The sequence below is a fragment of the Chanos chanos genome, chromosome 9 (genome assembly GCF_902362185.1).
Source record: "Chanos chanos chromosome 9, fChaCha1.1, whole genome shotgun sequence".
Lineage (NCBI taxonomy): Eukaryota > Metazoa > Chordata > Actinopteri > Gonorynchiformes > Chanidae > Chanos > Chanos chanos.
This window is the reverse complement of record NC_044503.1, coordinates 41,163,014-41,175,513: the sequence shown is the minus strand read 5'-3', so window position 1 is coordinate 41,175,513 and position 12,500 is coordinate 41,163,014. Positions and strand designations below refer to the sequence as shown.

The window sequence follows — 12,500 nt, the reverse complement described above, 5'->3', positions numbered from 1 at the left end:
CACCTATAACACCGGGAGGGTACTAAACACTCGGTAAACGAGGCTTTACGGTTTCAGAGGTAGGCCGCCCCTTGATTTAATTTCACGTTAGGTCGTTTTAATGCATTCGTAATGCACGTGAAAAGACAAATATGAATTTGAATGGTCTGTGCAGCTGGTTACCAGTTTTACCAAAAGAATAAGGCTAAACATTTACCTTTTTTGATAAACTCTAGCGGCTTGTCTCGTACCAGAGTTACGAACTTCCGTCAAGCGACGTTTGACAACAAAACAACGCGCTTGCCTATTGGCTGACAAGAGAGAAGAGGCGGAAACAAAAAAAATGACATTGATCCGCAGCGCCACCAACTGGTTGATGCTTAAAATGCATTTCCTCTGTCTTGAGCGAATGAAACTACTCTTTATGTCGCAAGTGAACAATTTCACAATGGAGTTAGGATATTAATCACAACACACACACACACACACACACTGTCTCTTTCAAAATGTGTATTTCTGATCTCTCTGTTGCTCTTAGGAAACAGACATACAGACTCTCTCTCTCTCTCCCCTCTGTTTTCCTGTTTTCAAAGCACTGCTCTCACCTGGCTCAACACCGATGGTAAATGGACCGTAAACAACGTAAAAATGCGCGTGTACACGCTGGACTCTGGATTTGCAAACACCCCCATATAGGGTTGCCACCTTTTATGTGGAGAAATAAGGGACGCCCCCCCCCCCCCCCCCCCCCCCCCTCCACACACACACACACACACACACACACACACACACACACACACACACACACACACACACAAGTCCTAGCTCAGGTTTTGCTTAACAGCGCGATGGTGTGATATACATGTGTCAACTTTGCAGCTGTTACCTGTAGAGGAGACGTCATTAACTGGATTGAAAATGTGTGTGGATTAGATTACAAAAAGATACTTTGATCCTTTTTTTCCTGAGTTAGAAAAAAAAAACACATTTTAAAAGTGTATCATGTTTATGGCTTAATAGGGTTATTCATTTAGATGTTTTAAACTGTACATTATCATATATATATGATGTATCATATTTGTGAGTTATAAAATAAATAACTATCTTAACCTTCAGCCCAAAATCTAAGAGAATGGATGGAATATCAGGATAATATTTGCACTGATTGTTGCCTAGCTATTTGTATTGGTTACTGTGTAATACACGCTAACGTAGGCTATAATATAGGTTACAGTTGGCAATATTCAGTTAATTAGACAATACACCATGTCCGCCTCGGGGGAAGCCTGAGGTAGGTTATAAGGAATCGAGCGATTCCACTCTGTGTAGTCTACTCTGCTCGGGCATGGGTCGCACCTGCCGTGTGCTGTTTGAGGTTCGACACCCCTCATATAGGCGACAGAAAAAGCTCGAAGGCAAACCCTTGTATTCGTCGCCAGGGAAAGGGCTGACCCACTGATCATGCAGCCCGATATCTCGACAGCCTCTCACGTTTCACCGGGGGACTTGAAACATCATTGAATAGGGGGCGCAGCCTTTCACTTTCCAATACAGGACGATCCCGTATTATAAGGGGCGGGTAGCAACCCTAACTGACACTAACCTGCCACAGCCTCGTCATCAAACCGTACGTCTACTGACTTTCTTTACAGAAAAGAAGAGCATACGACTTCCCTGTATCACTGTGCTGCCCGCGTGAAATATGAATTTGACGTTTATTTGTTTTATCCTGCCCTCTCCCCTCTCTCTATCTCCTAACCGAGGAGAAAGAAAAAGAAACGAAAAACCACGGGTTTGTGTTTTTCACATCAAATTTTATTGACTTGATCTTTATCCACGACAAGATGAACTGAGAAACTCAAAGAGCGGAAGAGGTGTCTTCTGCTGTCTCATTCACGGTACATCCAAACGACGTCCTTCTCACAGATTCTTTTGTAAATGTAGTTACACGGAACGCTGTGCCAACTCTCGCCATTTGTGTTGAATACGACGCACATTTTCTCCGTGGCGTTGTGGGCATGTTTGTACGTTTTGTCCCATTTGCTCCAAAACCTGCAGGGGGCAGCAATGAGACAAAAGAGAAAATACGATTTATTATGGGTTTCACGCAGTAAAGTCGGATGTGTGTGTGTGTGTGTGTGTGTGTATGTGTGTGTGTGTGTGTGTGTGTGAGTGTGTGCACGTGTGTATGCATGTGTGCATATATGTATGTGTGTGTGTGTGTGTGTGTGTTAACGTACGTTTTATTGACATGTGTGTTGTCCACCCAGTTCCACTCTCCCACTGTCTCTGCCTCTGATAGGCCAATCCAGTAATGATAATCAAACCCACCAATCGCATTGGCCTCTTTCTGCAGGCTATCCTAAAATTAGAATAAAGATGTCAGATGGTTTTACACACACACACACACACACACATACACACGCACACATGCACGCACACACACTTACGTGTTGTTTTTGTGTGCGAAGTATGGCGAGATGACCCCCCTTTGAAGCACAGCTGTCTGTGCTATTGTACCAGTCCAGTTTATCTTCACTAAACTCATAACATTTTTTATCAATGTACAACCAGCCCTCAGGACACGGCGTACATGTCAAGTCTGAGAGAGACACAGAGAGAGAGAGAGAGACACAGAGAGAGAGAGAGAGAGAGGGACATGATGATGATGATGATGAACTGACTGTAGCTATGACTTTATGAACTCTTGAACTGAAGGAGAGACAGGTACAGAGAGAGGGTTAATGAAAGAGTTGAACTGAAGGAGAGACAGGTACAGAGAGAGGGTTAATGAAAGTGTTGAACTGAAGGAGAGACAGGTACAGAGAGAGGGTTAATGAAAGTGTTGAACTGAAGGAGAGACAGGTACAGAGAGAAGGTTAATGAAAGTCTTGAACTGAAGGAGAGATGGGTACAGAGAGAGAAGGTTAATGAAAGTGTTGAACTGAAGGAGAGACAGGTACAGAGAGAGGGTTAATGAAAGAGTTGAACTGAAGGAGAGACAGGTACAGAGAGAGAAGGTTAATGAAAGTGTTGAACTGAAGGAGAGACAGGTACAGAGAGAGGGTTAATGAAAGAGTTGAACTGAAGGAGAGATGGGTACAGAGAGAGAAGGTTAATGAAAGTGTTGAACTGAAGGAGAGACAGGTACAGAGAGAGGGTTAATGAAAGAGTTGAACTGAAGGAGAGACAGGTACAGAGAGAGGGTTAATGAAAGAGTTGAACTGAAGGAGAGACAGGTACAGAGAGAGGGTTAATGAAAGAGTTGAACTGAAGGAGAGACAGGTACAGAGAGAGGGTTAATGAAAGTGTTGAACTGAAGGAGAGACAGGTACAGACAGAGGGTTAATGAAAGTGTTGAACTGAAGGAGAGACAGGTACAGAGAGAGAGGGTTAATGAAAGTGTTGAACTGAAGGAGAGACAGGTACAGAGAGAGAGGGTTAATGAAAGAGTTGAACTGAAGGAGAGACAGGTACAGAGAGAGGGTTAATGAAAGTGTTGAACTGAAGGAGAGACAGGTACAGAGAGAGGGTTAATGAAAGAGTTGAACTGAAGGAGAGACAGGTACAGAGAGAGAGGGTTAATGAAAGAGTTGAACTGAAGGAGAGACAGGTACAGAGAGAGAGGGTTAATGAAAGAGTTGAACTGAAGGAGAGACATGTACAGAGAGAGGGTTAATGAAAGTGTTGAACTGAAGGAGAGACAGGTACAGACAGAGGGTTAATGAAAGAGTTGAACTGAAGGAGAGACAGGTACAGAGAGAGAGGGTTAATGAAAGAGTTGAACTGAAGGAGAGACAGGTACAGAGAGAGAGGGTTAATGAAAGAGTTGAACTGAAGGAGAGACAGGTACAGAGAGAGAAGGTTAATGAAAGTGTTGAACTGAAGGAGAGACAGGTACAGTGAGAAGGTTAATGAAAGTGTTGAACTGAAGGAGAGACAGGTACAGAGAGAGAGGGTTAATGAAAGAGTTGAACTGAAGGAGAGACAGGTACAGAGAGAGAAGGTTAATGAAAGAGTTGAACTGAAGGAGAGACAGGTACAGACAGAGGGTTAATGAAAGTGTTGAACTGAAGGAGAGACAGGTACAGAGAGAGGGTTAATGAAAGAGTTGAACTGAAGGAGAGACAGGTACAGAGAGAGAGGGTTAATGAAAGAGTTGAACTGAAGGAGAGACAGGTACAGAGAGAGGGTTAATGAAAGAGTTGAACTGAAGGAGAGACAGGTACAGAGAGAGAGGGTTAATGAAAGAGTTGAACTGAAGGAGAGACAGGTACAGAGAGAGAGGGTTAATGAAAGTGTTGAACTGAAGGAGAGACAGGTACAGACAGAGGGTTAATGAAAGTGTTGAACTGAAGGAGAGACAGGTACAGAGAGAGGGTTAATGAAAGAGTTGAACTGAAGGAGAGACAGGTACAGAGAGAGAGGGTTAATGAAAGAGTTGAACTGAAGGAGAGACAGGTACAGAGAGAGGGTTAATGAAAGAGCAGGTTTACTTGTTGGTGAGGAGGTGTTTCCCGCCGGGGCCTGGTCTAGACTGACTTTTTCATCTCGACGTACTCTGGTCAGCTCCTTCTGAAGAGAAGGAACCTCCTCAGACTGCATCCCCACAGACAAGACAGACCTGTTGGCCACTGGAAACACACAGAGATAGGGGGAGAGAGAGAGAGAGAGAGAGAGAGAGAATGTAAAAATCAATGTGAGAATTATAGGAAAGCAAAAAGAGAGTGAGACACACACACAGGATTGCAGAGAGTAAGTCAGTGTCTATGTGTATGTGAATCATTCGTTTAGATTTGTGTATGTGTGTTTATGTTTGTGTGTGTTTGCGTATGTGTGTGCATGTGCATGTATGTTTGTGCATGCGTGTGCGTGTTTGTGCATGTCTGTGTTGGGGCTTGCACAGAGTACTAGAGCATTCGAGCACCCGAGCCGTTAGATCAGTTCTCGAGTTTCTACATCATCGTCGAGTACTCGCTAATCGCGCGCACTCAGTTTCCAGTTAGAGCCCTTGGTAAACAAGAGGATCGATGGTGGCAGCGTAAAAGGGTGAATCGATTGTTTGTTTGCTTTACTGTTGTACTTCACGGTGCAAATTTTCCTTCCCAACTGTCGTTGTGATGAAATAAACGTGCAGCAATTTGTGAGTTGTGGACGGATTTCTCAAGGACGGCTCTAACATCAAGTCTGTCATATAATAGACTAGGCTACTACGCTAACGCGGCTAAACAAATTAGTCTTGTTAAAAGACAGATGCAAGCAAACATGACTAATTTCATTTTAAGTGGGTTAGGCTTACCAATGATTACCAGGCAAAAAACCCAAAAAAACAGCCGCTAAACATAACAAGAAGATTTAACGGAGAAATAATGATGCGTTTTCAAATTTTAACCGGGTTCAACCCACCATACTGTGCACAACACGCTTTGTTGACTGAGCTTTCGGTCTTGGGCTACTGTAGAATGTTGGTGACAATAACGTTTAAATAGCGTCGGTGTCATCCATACTTCAGCATTGCGTAAGGTAAGACCAAGCGCTGAGACCAACCGCATCATAGTTCCATAGCTCCTCCCCCCCCCCCACTCCGAGTACTCAAGTTTTAAAATTATGTACTCGTGCAACCCCTAGTGTGTTTGTTTGTGTATGGTCTTGTTTATGTGTGTGTGTGTGTGTGTGTGTGTTTGCTTACAGAGAACTCCCAGTACGATATTGGCACAGACAGAAGCCAACAGAGCCACGAGCAGGAAGATGGTGGTTCTGCTCCTCACATACTCCGCCCCTCTCTTCACCACCAGGGTCACTGATTGGACAAATCACAATACAGGTCCATGAGTGACACCTGCCAGTCCACTAGGGTTCATATTAGCCCATCCCCAGTTAGAACAGTAAGGTCCGTGTAATCCCAGACTGTGAAAACACTCTAGACTGATACATAAGACAGGTTATAGACTGGTACATAAGACAGGCTGTAGTCTGATACATAAGACAGGTTATAGTCTGATACATAAGACAGGCTGTAGTCTGATACATAAGACAGGTTATAGACTAGAACATAAGACAGGCTATAGACTAGAACATAAGACAGGCTATAGACTGGTACATAAGACAGGATATAGACTAGAACATAACACAGGCCATAGACTGGTACAGTAGACAGGTTATAGTCTGATACATAAGACAGGCTGTAGTCTGATACATAAGACAGGCCGTAGACTGGTACATAAGACAGGCTATAGACTGGTATGTGGACATCTGTGAGGAAGGTGCAGCTAAATTAACAAATTCCCATTGTCAAATAAAGAAAATCCCTCAGCCTAGATAGTCAGAATCAGATTAATATGAAAAGCTTTAATATAAACACACAAACACACAGACACACACACACACACACACACACACACACACACACGTGCACACACACTCAGAGAGAGAGAGAGAGATTAGTTTACCCTGTTTGCCTTGTGTAGTGTACAGTGCAGGTTTGTAGGTATGATTCTCTGCGTCCTCCATTTTGGATCTCAGACTAAAAAAAAAAGACTGGGAGCAACTGTGTGAAAATGTGTAAAAAAACTCAGTTTCCCAGAAGACCCTGCAGCCCTGTGTGTTTCCTCTGTGTGCTGTAATGCAGAGAGCTTCTCATTCACCAGAGTGAGTCCTCCACCCTCGTCTGTCCTCTCAGTCCTTCACTGACAACCCAGTATCTCTCCTCACCTCATTTTTATCCTCTGTGTGTGTGTGTGTGCACGTGTGTGTGCACGTGTGTGTGTATGTGTGTGTGTGTGTGTGTGTGTGTGTGTTTGTGTTTGTGTTTGTGTGTGAGACTGATAAGAAATTGGTAAAAAATTGGGAAAGTACATCAGACAAAACACAGAGAGAGCGAGTGAGAGAGAGTGAGAGAGAGAGAAAGAAACAGAGAGAGAGAGAGAGAGAAAGAAACAGAGAGAGAGAGAGGGAGAAAGAGAGAGAGAGAGAGAAAGAAACGGAGAGAGAGAGAGAGAGAGAAAGAAACAGAGTGAGAGAGAGAGAAAGAAACAGAGAGAAAGAAACAGAGTGAGAGAGAGAGAAAGAAGCAGAGAGAGAGAGACAGAGAGGGAGAGAGACAGAGAGAGACAGAGAGAGAGAGAGACAGAGAGAGGGAGAGAGAGACAGAGAGAGGGAGAGAGAGACAGAGAGAGAGAGAGAGAGAGAAGGCCGGGCTGTGGAAAGTTGAGTGGATAAAGAACACTTGGTGGTTAGACAGGATTTTGGCAGGAAACACAGAGATAGTTTTGCAATCATTCAGAACACACCGATGAATAAACATGGAAAAACCTAGAATTTCTTCATCAACAAACAGCGATCTTACATTCTGTTACCTGAGTCATACCTCTTTCCCAAAACTCCGCTTGGATTAAAACACAAAGCACACCCCCACTAACTGGAACCACCTCATACATGTCCTAATATACATGCGTAATATCACTGTGTGCTAATGGTCCATTCAGCAACAGTAGAACAGGTAAAAAAAACCAAAATGATGTTTGTTGTTGAAGGCCACGTGTGATGTGGTTATTGGAAGCAGAGGTGAACTTGCTGTTGAACTTTACACAGATGGGAAACAGTGAATAATCTCACTGAGGGAGATGTTGTTGTATGAACATGGGAAAAGCAAATTCTTTTCTTCAAAACACAGTGACTCGGAGAGAGAGAGAAAAAAAAAAGAAAAATATTTTAAAGTTATTTATTTTATCTGCTGAAAGTTGCAGACACAAAATTAGTGACAAATGTTCTTGGAAACGGATTTGGAAACAAAACGGAGGAACTGCGTTCTTTTTTTTTTTCTAGTTTCTATAAAAAAAAAATACAGACATAACATACACTCGCGTTTATTATCTGTCTCTATGGTCATGTGCAAAACCCCCAGCTGAATCACTCAAGTTCATAAGTCTTATAACAGATCAAAATGAAATGTTAGATATGTAAACAGTCTCAACGCAGAACGAGGAAAACGCTTTAGAAGCCAAAAAAAAAAAAAAAAGTCCAATAGTCGCAGGTGGTGAGTTGCAGAACAGTGTTTTGGCATCATCTAGTCTCCAGACCAGCCCCAGTCTCCGCCCCCATGACTGACAGCCAACCCCATTGCCTTTGAGGTCTGCAGAACAGAGAGCTGATTGGAGAATTTTACAGTCCAAAGTGAGATTGTCCTATCCACTGCCAGGACTTCCCTGAACAGCTTTAGCAATCAGACTGAACCAGGATATTATGACAAGATAATCTGTAAACAGAGATTTTTAGCCAAACACACACACACACACACACATACACGCACACTCACACATGCAGACACGCACGTACGCAAAAATATCTCTCCTTCTCTCTCTCTCTCCTCTTCCTCCTCTGTGTGTGTGTGTGTGTGTGTCTGCTGTTGCTCTTGAGTGCAAATGGAAAAAAAAAACTTGCCTGTCCTCTTTCTGACTTTGTCAAACCTGAGCATAGTGTTGCACTGATACACACTGTTTCACTGTCAGACAGGAGTGTATAGTGTTACACTGATACACACTGTTTCACTGTCAGACAGGAGTGTATAGTGTTACACTGATACACACTGTTTCACTGTCAAACAGGAGTGTATAGTGTTACACTGATACACACTGTTTCACTGTCAGACAGGAGTGTATAGTGTCGCACTGATACACACTGTTTCACTGTCAGACAGGAGTGTATGGTGTCACACTGATACACACTGTTTCACTGTCAGACAGGAGTGTATAGTGTCACACTGATACACACTGTTTCACTGTCAGACAGGAGTGTATAGTGTTACACTGATACACACTGTTTCACTGTCAGACAGGAGTCTATAGTGTCACACTGATACACACTGTTTCACTGTCAAACAGGAGTGTATAGTGTTACACTGATACACACTGTTTCACTGTCAGACAGGAGTGTATAGTGTTACACTGATACACACTGTTTCACTGTCAGACAGGAGTCTATAGTGTCACACTGATACACACTGTTTCACTGTCAGACAGGAGTGTATAGTGTTGCACTGATACACACTGTTTCACTGTCAGACAGGAGTGTATAGTGTTACACTGATACACACTGTTTCACTGTCAGACAGGAGTCTATAGTGTCACACTGATACACACTGTTTCACTGTCAAACAGGAGTGTATAGTGTTACACTGATACACACTGTTTCACTGTCAGACAGGAGTGTATAGTGTCACACTGATACACACTGTTTCACTGTCAAACAGGAGTCTATAGTGTCACACTGATACACACTGTTTCACTGTCAAACAGGAGTGTATAGTGTTACACTGATACACACCGTTTCACTGTCAAACAGGAGTGTATAGTGTTACACTGATACACACTGTTTCACTGTCAGACAGGAGTGTATAGTGTCACACTGATACACTCCTGTCTGACAGTGAAACGGTGTGTATCAGTGTAACACTATACACTCCTGTCTGACAGTGAAACAGTGTGTATCAGTGTAACACTATACACACTGTTTCACTGTCAGACAGGAGTGTATAGTGTCACACTGATACACACATAAACTGAACAGGTGGAATCAGAGCCAATGGGCTACAAAAGTGGGAGAGAAGAAGCTATCAGCCAGCCTGGGGTGTGAAAGAGTATTGGTGTGAGAGAGTGTTGGTGTGAGAGAGTGTTGGTGTGGCAGAGTGTTGGTGTGGCAGAGTGTTGGTGTGGCAGAGTGTTGGTGTGAGAGAGTGTGGGTGTGACAGAGTGTTGGTGTGACAGAGTGTGGGAGTGATATAGTGTGGGAGTGAAAGAGTGTTGGTGTGACAGAGTGTTGGTGTGAAAGAGTGTTGGTATGACAGAGTGTTGGTGTGAGAGAGTGTTGGTGTGAAAGAGTGTGGGTGTGAGAGAGTGTTGGTGTGAGAGAGTGTTGGTGTGGCAGAGTGTGGGTGTGAGAGAGTGTGGGTGTGACAGAGTGTTGGTGTGGCAGAGTGTTGGTGTGAGAGAGTGTGGGTGTGAAAGAGTGTTGGTGTGAGAGAGTGTGGGTGTGAGAGAGTGTTGGTGTGGCAGAGTGTGGGTGTGAGAGAGTGTTGGTGTGAAAGAGTGTTGGTGTGGCAGAGTGTTGGTGTGGCAGAGTGTTGGTGTGAGAGAGTGTGGGTGTGAGAGAGTGTTGGTGTGGCAGAATGTGGGTGTGAGAGAGTGTTGGTGTGGCAGAGCGTGGTGTGGCAGAGTGTGGGTGTGAGAGAGTGTTGGAAAAGTGGGAGAGAAGAAGCTATCAGCCAGCCTGGGGTGTGAAAGAGTATTGGTGTGAGAGAGTGTTGGTGTGAGAGAGTGTTGGTGTGGCAGAGTGTTGGTGTGGCAGAGTGTTGGTGTGGCAGAGTGTTGGTGTGAGAGAGTGTGGGTGTGAGAGAGTGTTGGTGTGACAGAGTGTGGGAGTGAAGGAGTGTGGGAGTGAAAGAGTGTTGGTGTGACAGAGTGTTGGTGTGAAAGAGTGTTGGTATGACAGAGTGTTGGTGTGAGAGAGTGTTGGTGTGAAAGAGTGTTGGTGTGGCAGAGTGTGGGTGTGAGAGAGTGTTGGTGTGAGAGAGTGTTGGTGTGGCAGAGTGTGGGTGTGAAAGAGTGTGGGTGTGAGAGAGTGTTGGTGTGGCAGAGTGTGGGTGTGAGAGAGTGTTGGTGTGAGAGAGTGTTGGTGTGAGAGAGTGTGGGTGTGAGAGAGTGTTGGTGTGGCAGAGTGTGGGTGTGAGAGAGTGTTGGTGTGAAAGAGTGTTGGTGTGGCAGAGTGTTGGTGTGAAAGAGTGTTGGTGTGACAGAGTGTTGGCGTGAGAGAGTGTGGGTGTGAGAGAGTGTTGGTGTGGCAGAATGTGGGTGTGAGAGAGTGTTGGTGTGAAAGAGCGTGGTGTGGCAGAGTGTGGGTGTGAGAGAGTGTTGGTGTGAAAGAGTGTGGGTGTGAAAGAGTGTTGGTGTGAGAGAGTGTGGGTGTGAGAGAGTGTTGGTGTGGCAGAGTGTGGGTGTGAGAGAGTGTTGGTGTGAAAGAGTGTTGGTGTGGCAGAGTGTTGGTGTGGCAGAGTGTGGGTGTGAAAGAGTGTTGGTGTGGCAGAGTGTGGGTGTGAAAGAGTGTTGGTGTGGCAGAGTGTTGGTGTGAGAGAGTGTTGTTGTGACAGAGTGTGGGTGTGAGAGAGTGTTGGTGTGGCAGAGTGTTGGTGTGACAGAGTGTTGGTGTGGCAGAATGTGGGTGTAAAAGTGTGTTGGTTTGGCAGAGTGTGGGTGTGAAAGAGTGTTGGTGTGAAAGAGTGTTGGTGTGAGAGAGTGTGGGTGTGAGAGAGTGTTGGTGTGACAGAGTGTGGGAGTGAAGGAGTGTGGGAGTGAAAGAGTGCTGGTGCGAGAGAGTGTTGGTGTGAAAGAGTGTTGGTATGACAGAGTGTTGGTGTGAGAGAGTGTTGGTGTGAAAGAGTGTTGGTGTGGCAGAGTGTTGGTGTGGCAGAGTGTTGGTGTGAGAGAGTGTTGGTGTGGCAGAGTGTTGGTGTGACACAGTGTGGGTGTGAGAGAGTGTTGGTGTGAAAGAGTGTTGGTGTGAGAGAGTGTGGGTGTGAGAGAGTGTTGGTGTGGCAGAGTGTGGGTGTGAAAGAGTGTTGGTGTGAAAGAGTGTTGGTGTGGCAGAGTGTTGGTGTGACAGAGTGTTGGTGTGACAGAGTGTTGGCGTGAGAGAGTGTGGGTGCGAGAGAGTGTTGGTGTGGCAGAGTGTGGGTGTGAGAGAGTGTTGGTGTGAAAGAGTGTTGGTGTGGCAGAGTGTGGGTGTGAGAGAGTGTTGGTGTGAAAGAGTGTTGGTGTGAAAGAGTGTTGGTGTGAGAGAGTGTGGGTGTGAGAGAGTGTTGGTGTGGCAGAGTGTTGGTGTGGCAGAGTGTTGGTGTGGCAGAGTGTGGGTGTGAAAGAGTGTTGGTGTGGCAGAGTGTGGGTGTGAAAGAGTGTTGGTGTGACAGAGTGTTGGTGTGAGAGAGTGTGGGTGTGAGAGAGTGTTGGTGTGACAGAGTGTTGGTGTGAGAGAGTGTGGGTGTGAGAGAGTGTTGGTGTGAAAGAGTGTTGGTGTGGCAGAGTGTGGGTTTGAAAGAGTGTTGGTGTGGCAGAGTGTGGGTGTGAGAGAGTGTTGGTGTGGCAGAGTGTTGGTGTGAGAGAGTGTGGGTGTGGCAGAGTGTTGGTGTGACAGAGTGTTGGTATGACAGAGTGTTGGTGTGAGAGAGTGTTGGTGTGGGTGTGAATAATAATCAACACAACAACTTCTGCTATAAGAACAAAGCAGGTCTGTTCTACCATATTCTAAAGCTATAGTTTACCTTCCATCATAAAGTAACTCAGAAATATGTTAAACCCACCATCGCGTGTCAGGAAATAACCGTTATAAAAGTAAATACACACAGGACAGGAGAAACACACAGGACAGGAGAAAGCATCAGCAGAGAGATCCAGTGTTGTGACTGGAACAGACAGAACTAGCAAAAGGATTCTCCATGTTTCATACAAAAAAATTTATTCTTTTTTCTTTGTGTG

General features: G+C 44.9%; 3 protein-coding genes across 3 annotated transcripts in view; all 3 read right to left on the bottom strand.

Annotated features, from left to right (window-relative positions):
* cops7a (COP9 constitutive photomorphogenic homolog subunit 7A) overlaps positions 1–542 on the bottom strand; it is an 11,209-nt gene extending 10,667 nt beyond the window's left edge. Inside the window, exons 1-2 of the mRNA XM_030784751.1 lie at positions 531–542; positions 197–290 (exon numbers count right to left, since the gene is read on the bottom strand). The gene's annotated coding sequence lies outside the window, so the exon portion shown is untranslated. The remainder of the gene's footprint in view (positions 1–196; positions 291–530) is intronic.
* A 1,230-nt stretch (positions 543–1,772) lies between these two features.
* LOC115820233 (CD209 antigen-like protein C) lies at positions 1,773–6,688 on the bottom strand. Its single transcript, XM_030783723.1, has 6 exons — positions 6,429–6,688; positions 5,669–5,779; positions 4,476–4,613; positions 2,430–2,581; positions 2,220–2,341; positions 1,773–2,031 (listed from the first exon to the last, which is right to left on the bottom strand). The coding sequence occupies exons 1-6, from the start codon at positions 6,487–6,489 to the stop codon at positions 1,869–1,871; spliced, it is 747 nt and encodes a 248-aa protein (XP_030639583.1). The 5' UTR covers positions 6,490–6,688; the 3' UTR covers positions 1,773–1,868.
* Positions 6,689–12,457: 5,769 nt separating this feature from the next.
* LOC115820064 (C-type lectin domain family 4 member E) overlaps positions 12,458–12,500 on the bottom strand; it is a 4,062-nt gene continuing 4,019 nt past the window's right edge. Inside the window, exon 6 of the mRNA XM_030783507.1 lies at positions 12,458–12,500. This exon is cut by the window's right edge and continues 446 nt beyond it. The gene's annotated coding sequence lies outside the window, so the exon portion shown is untranslated.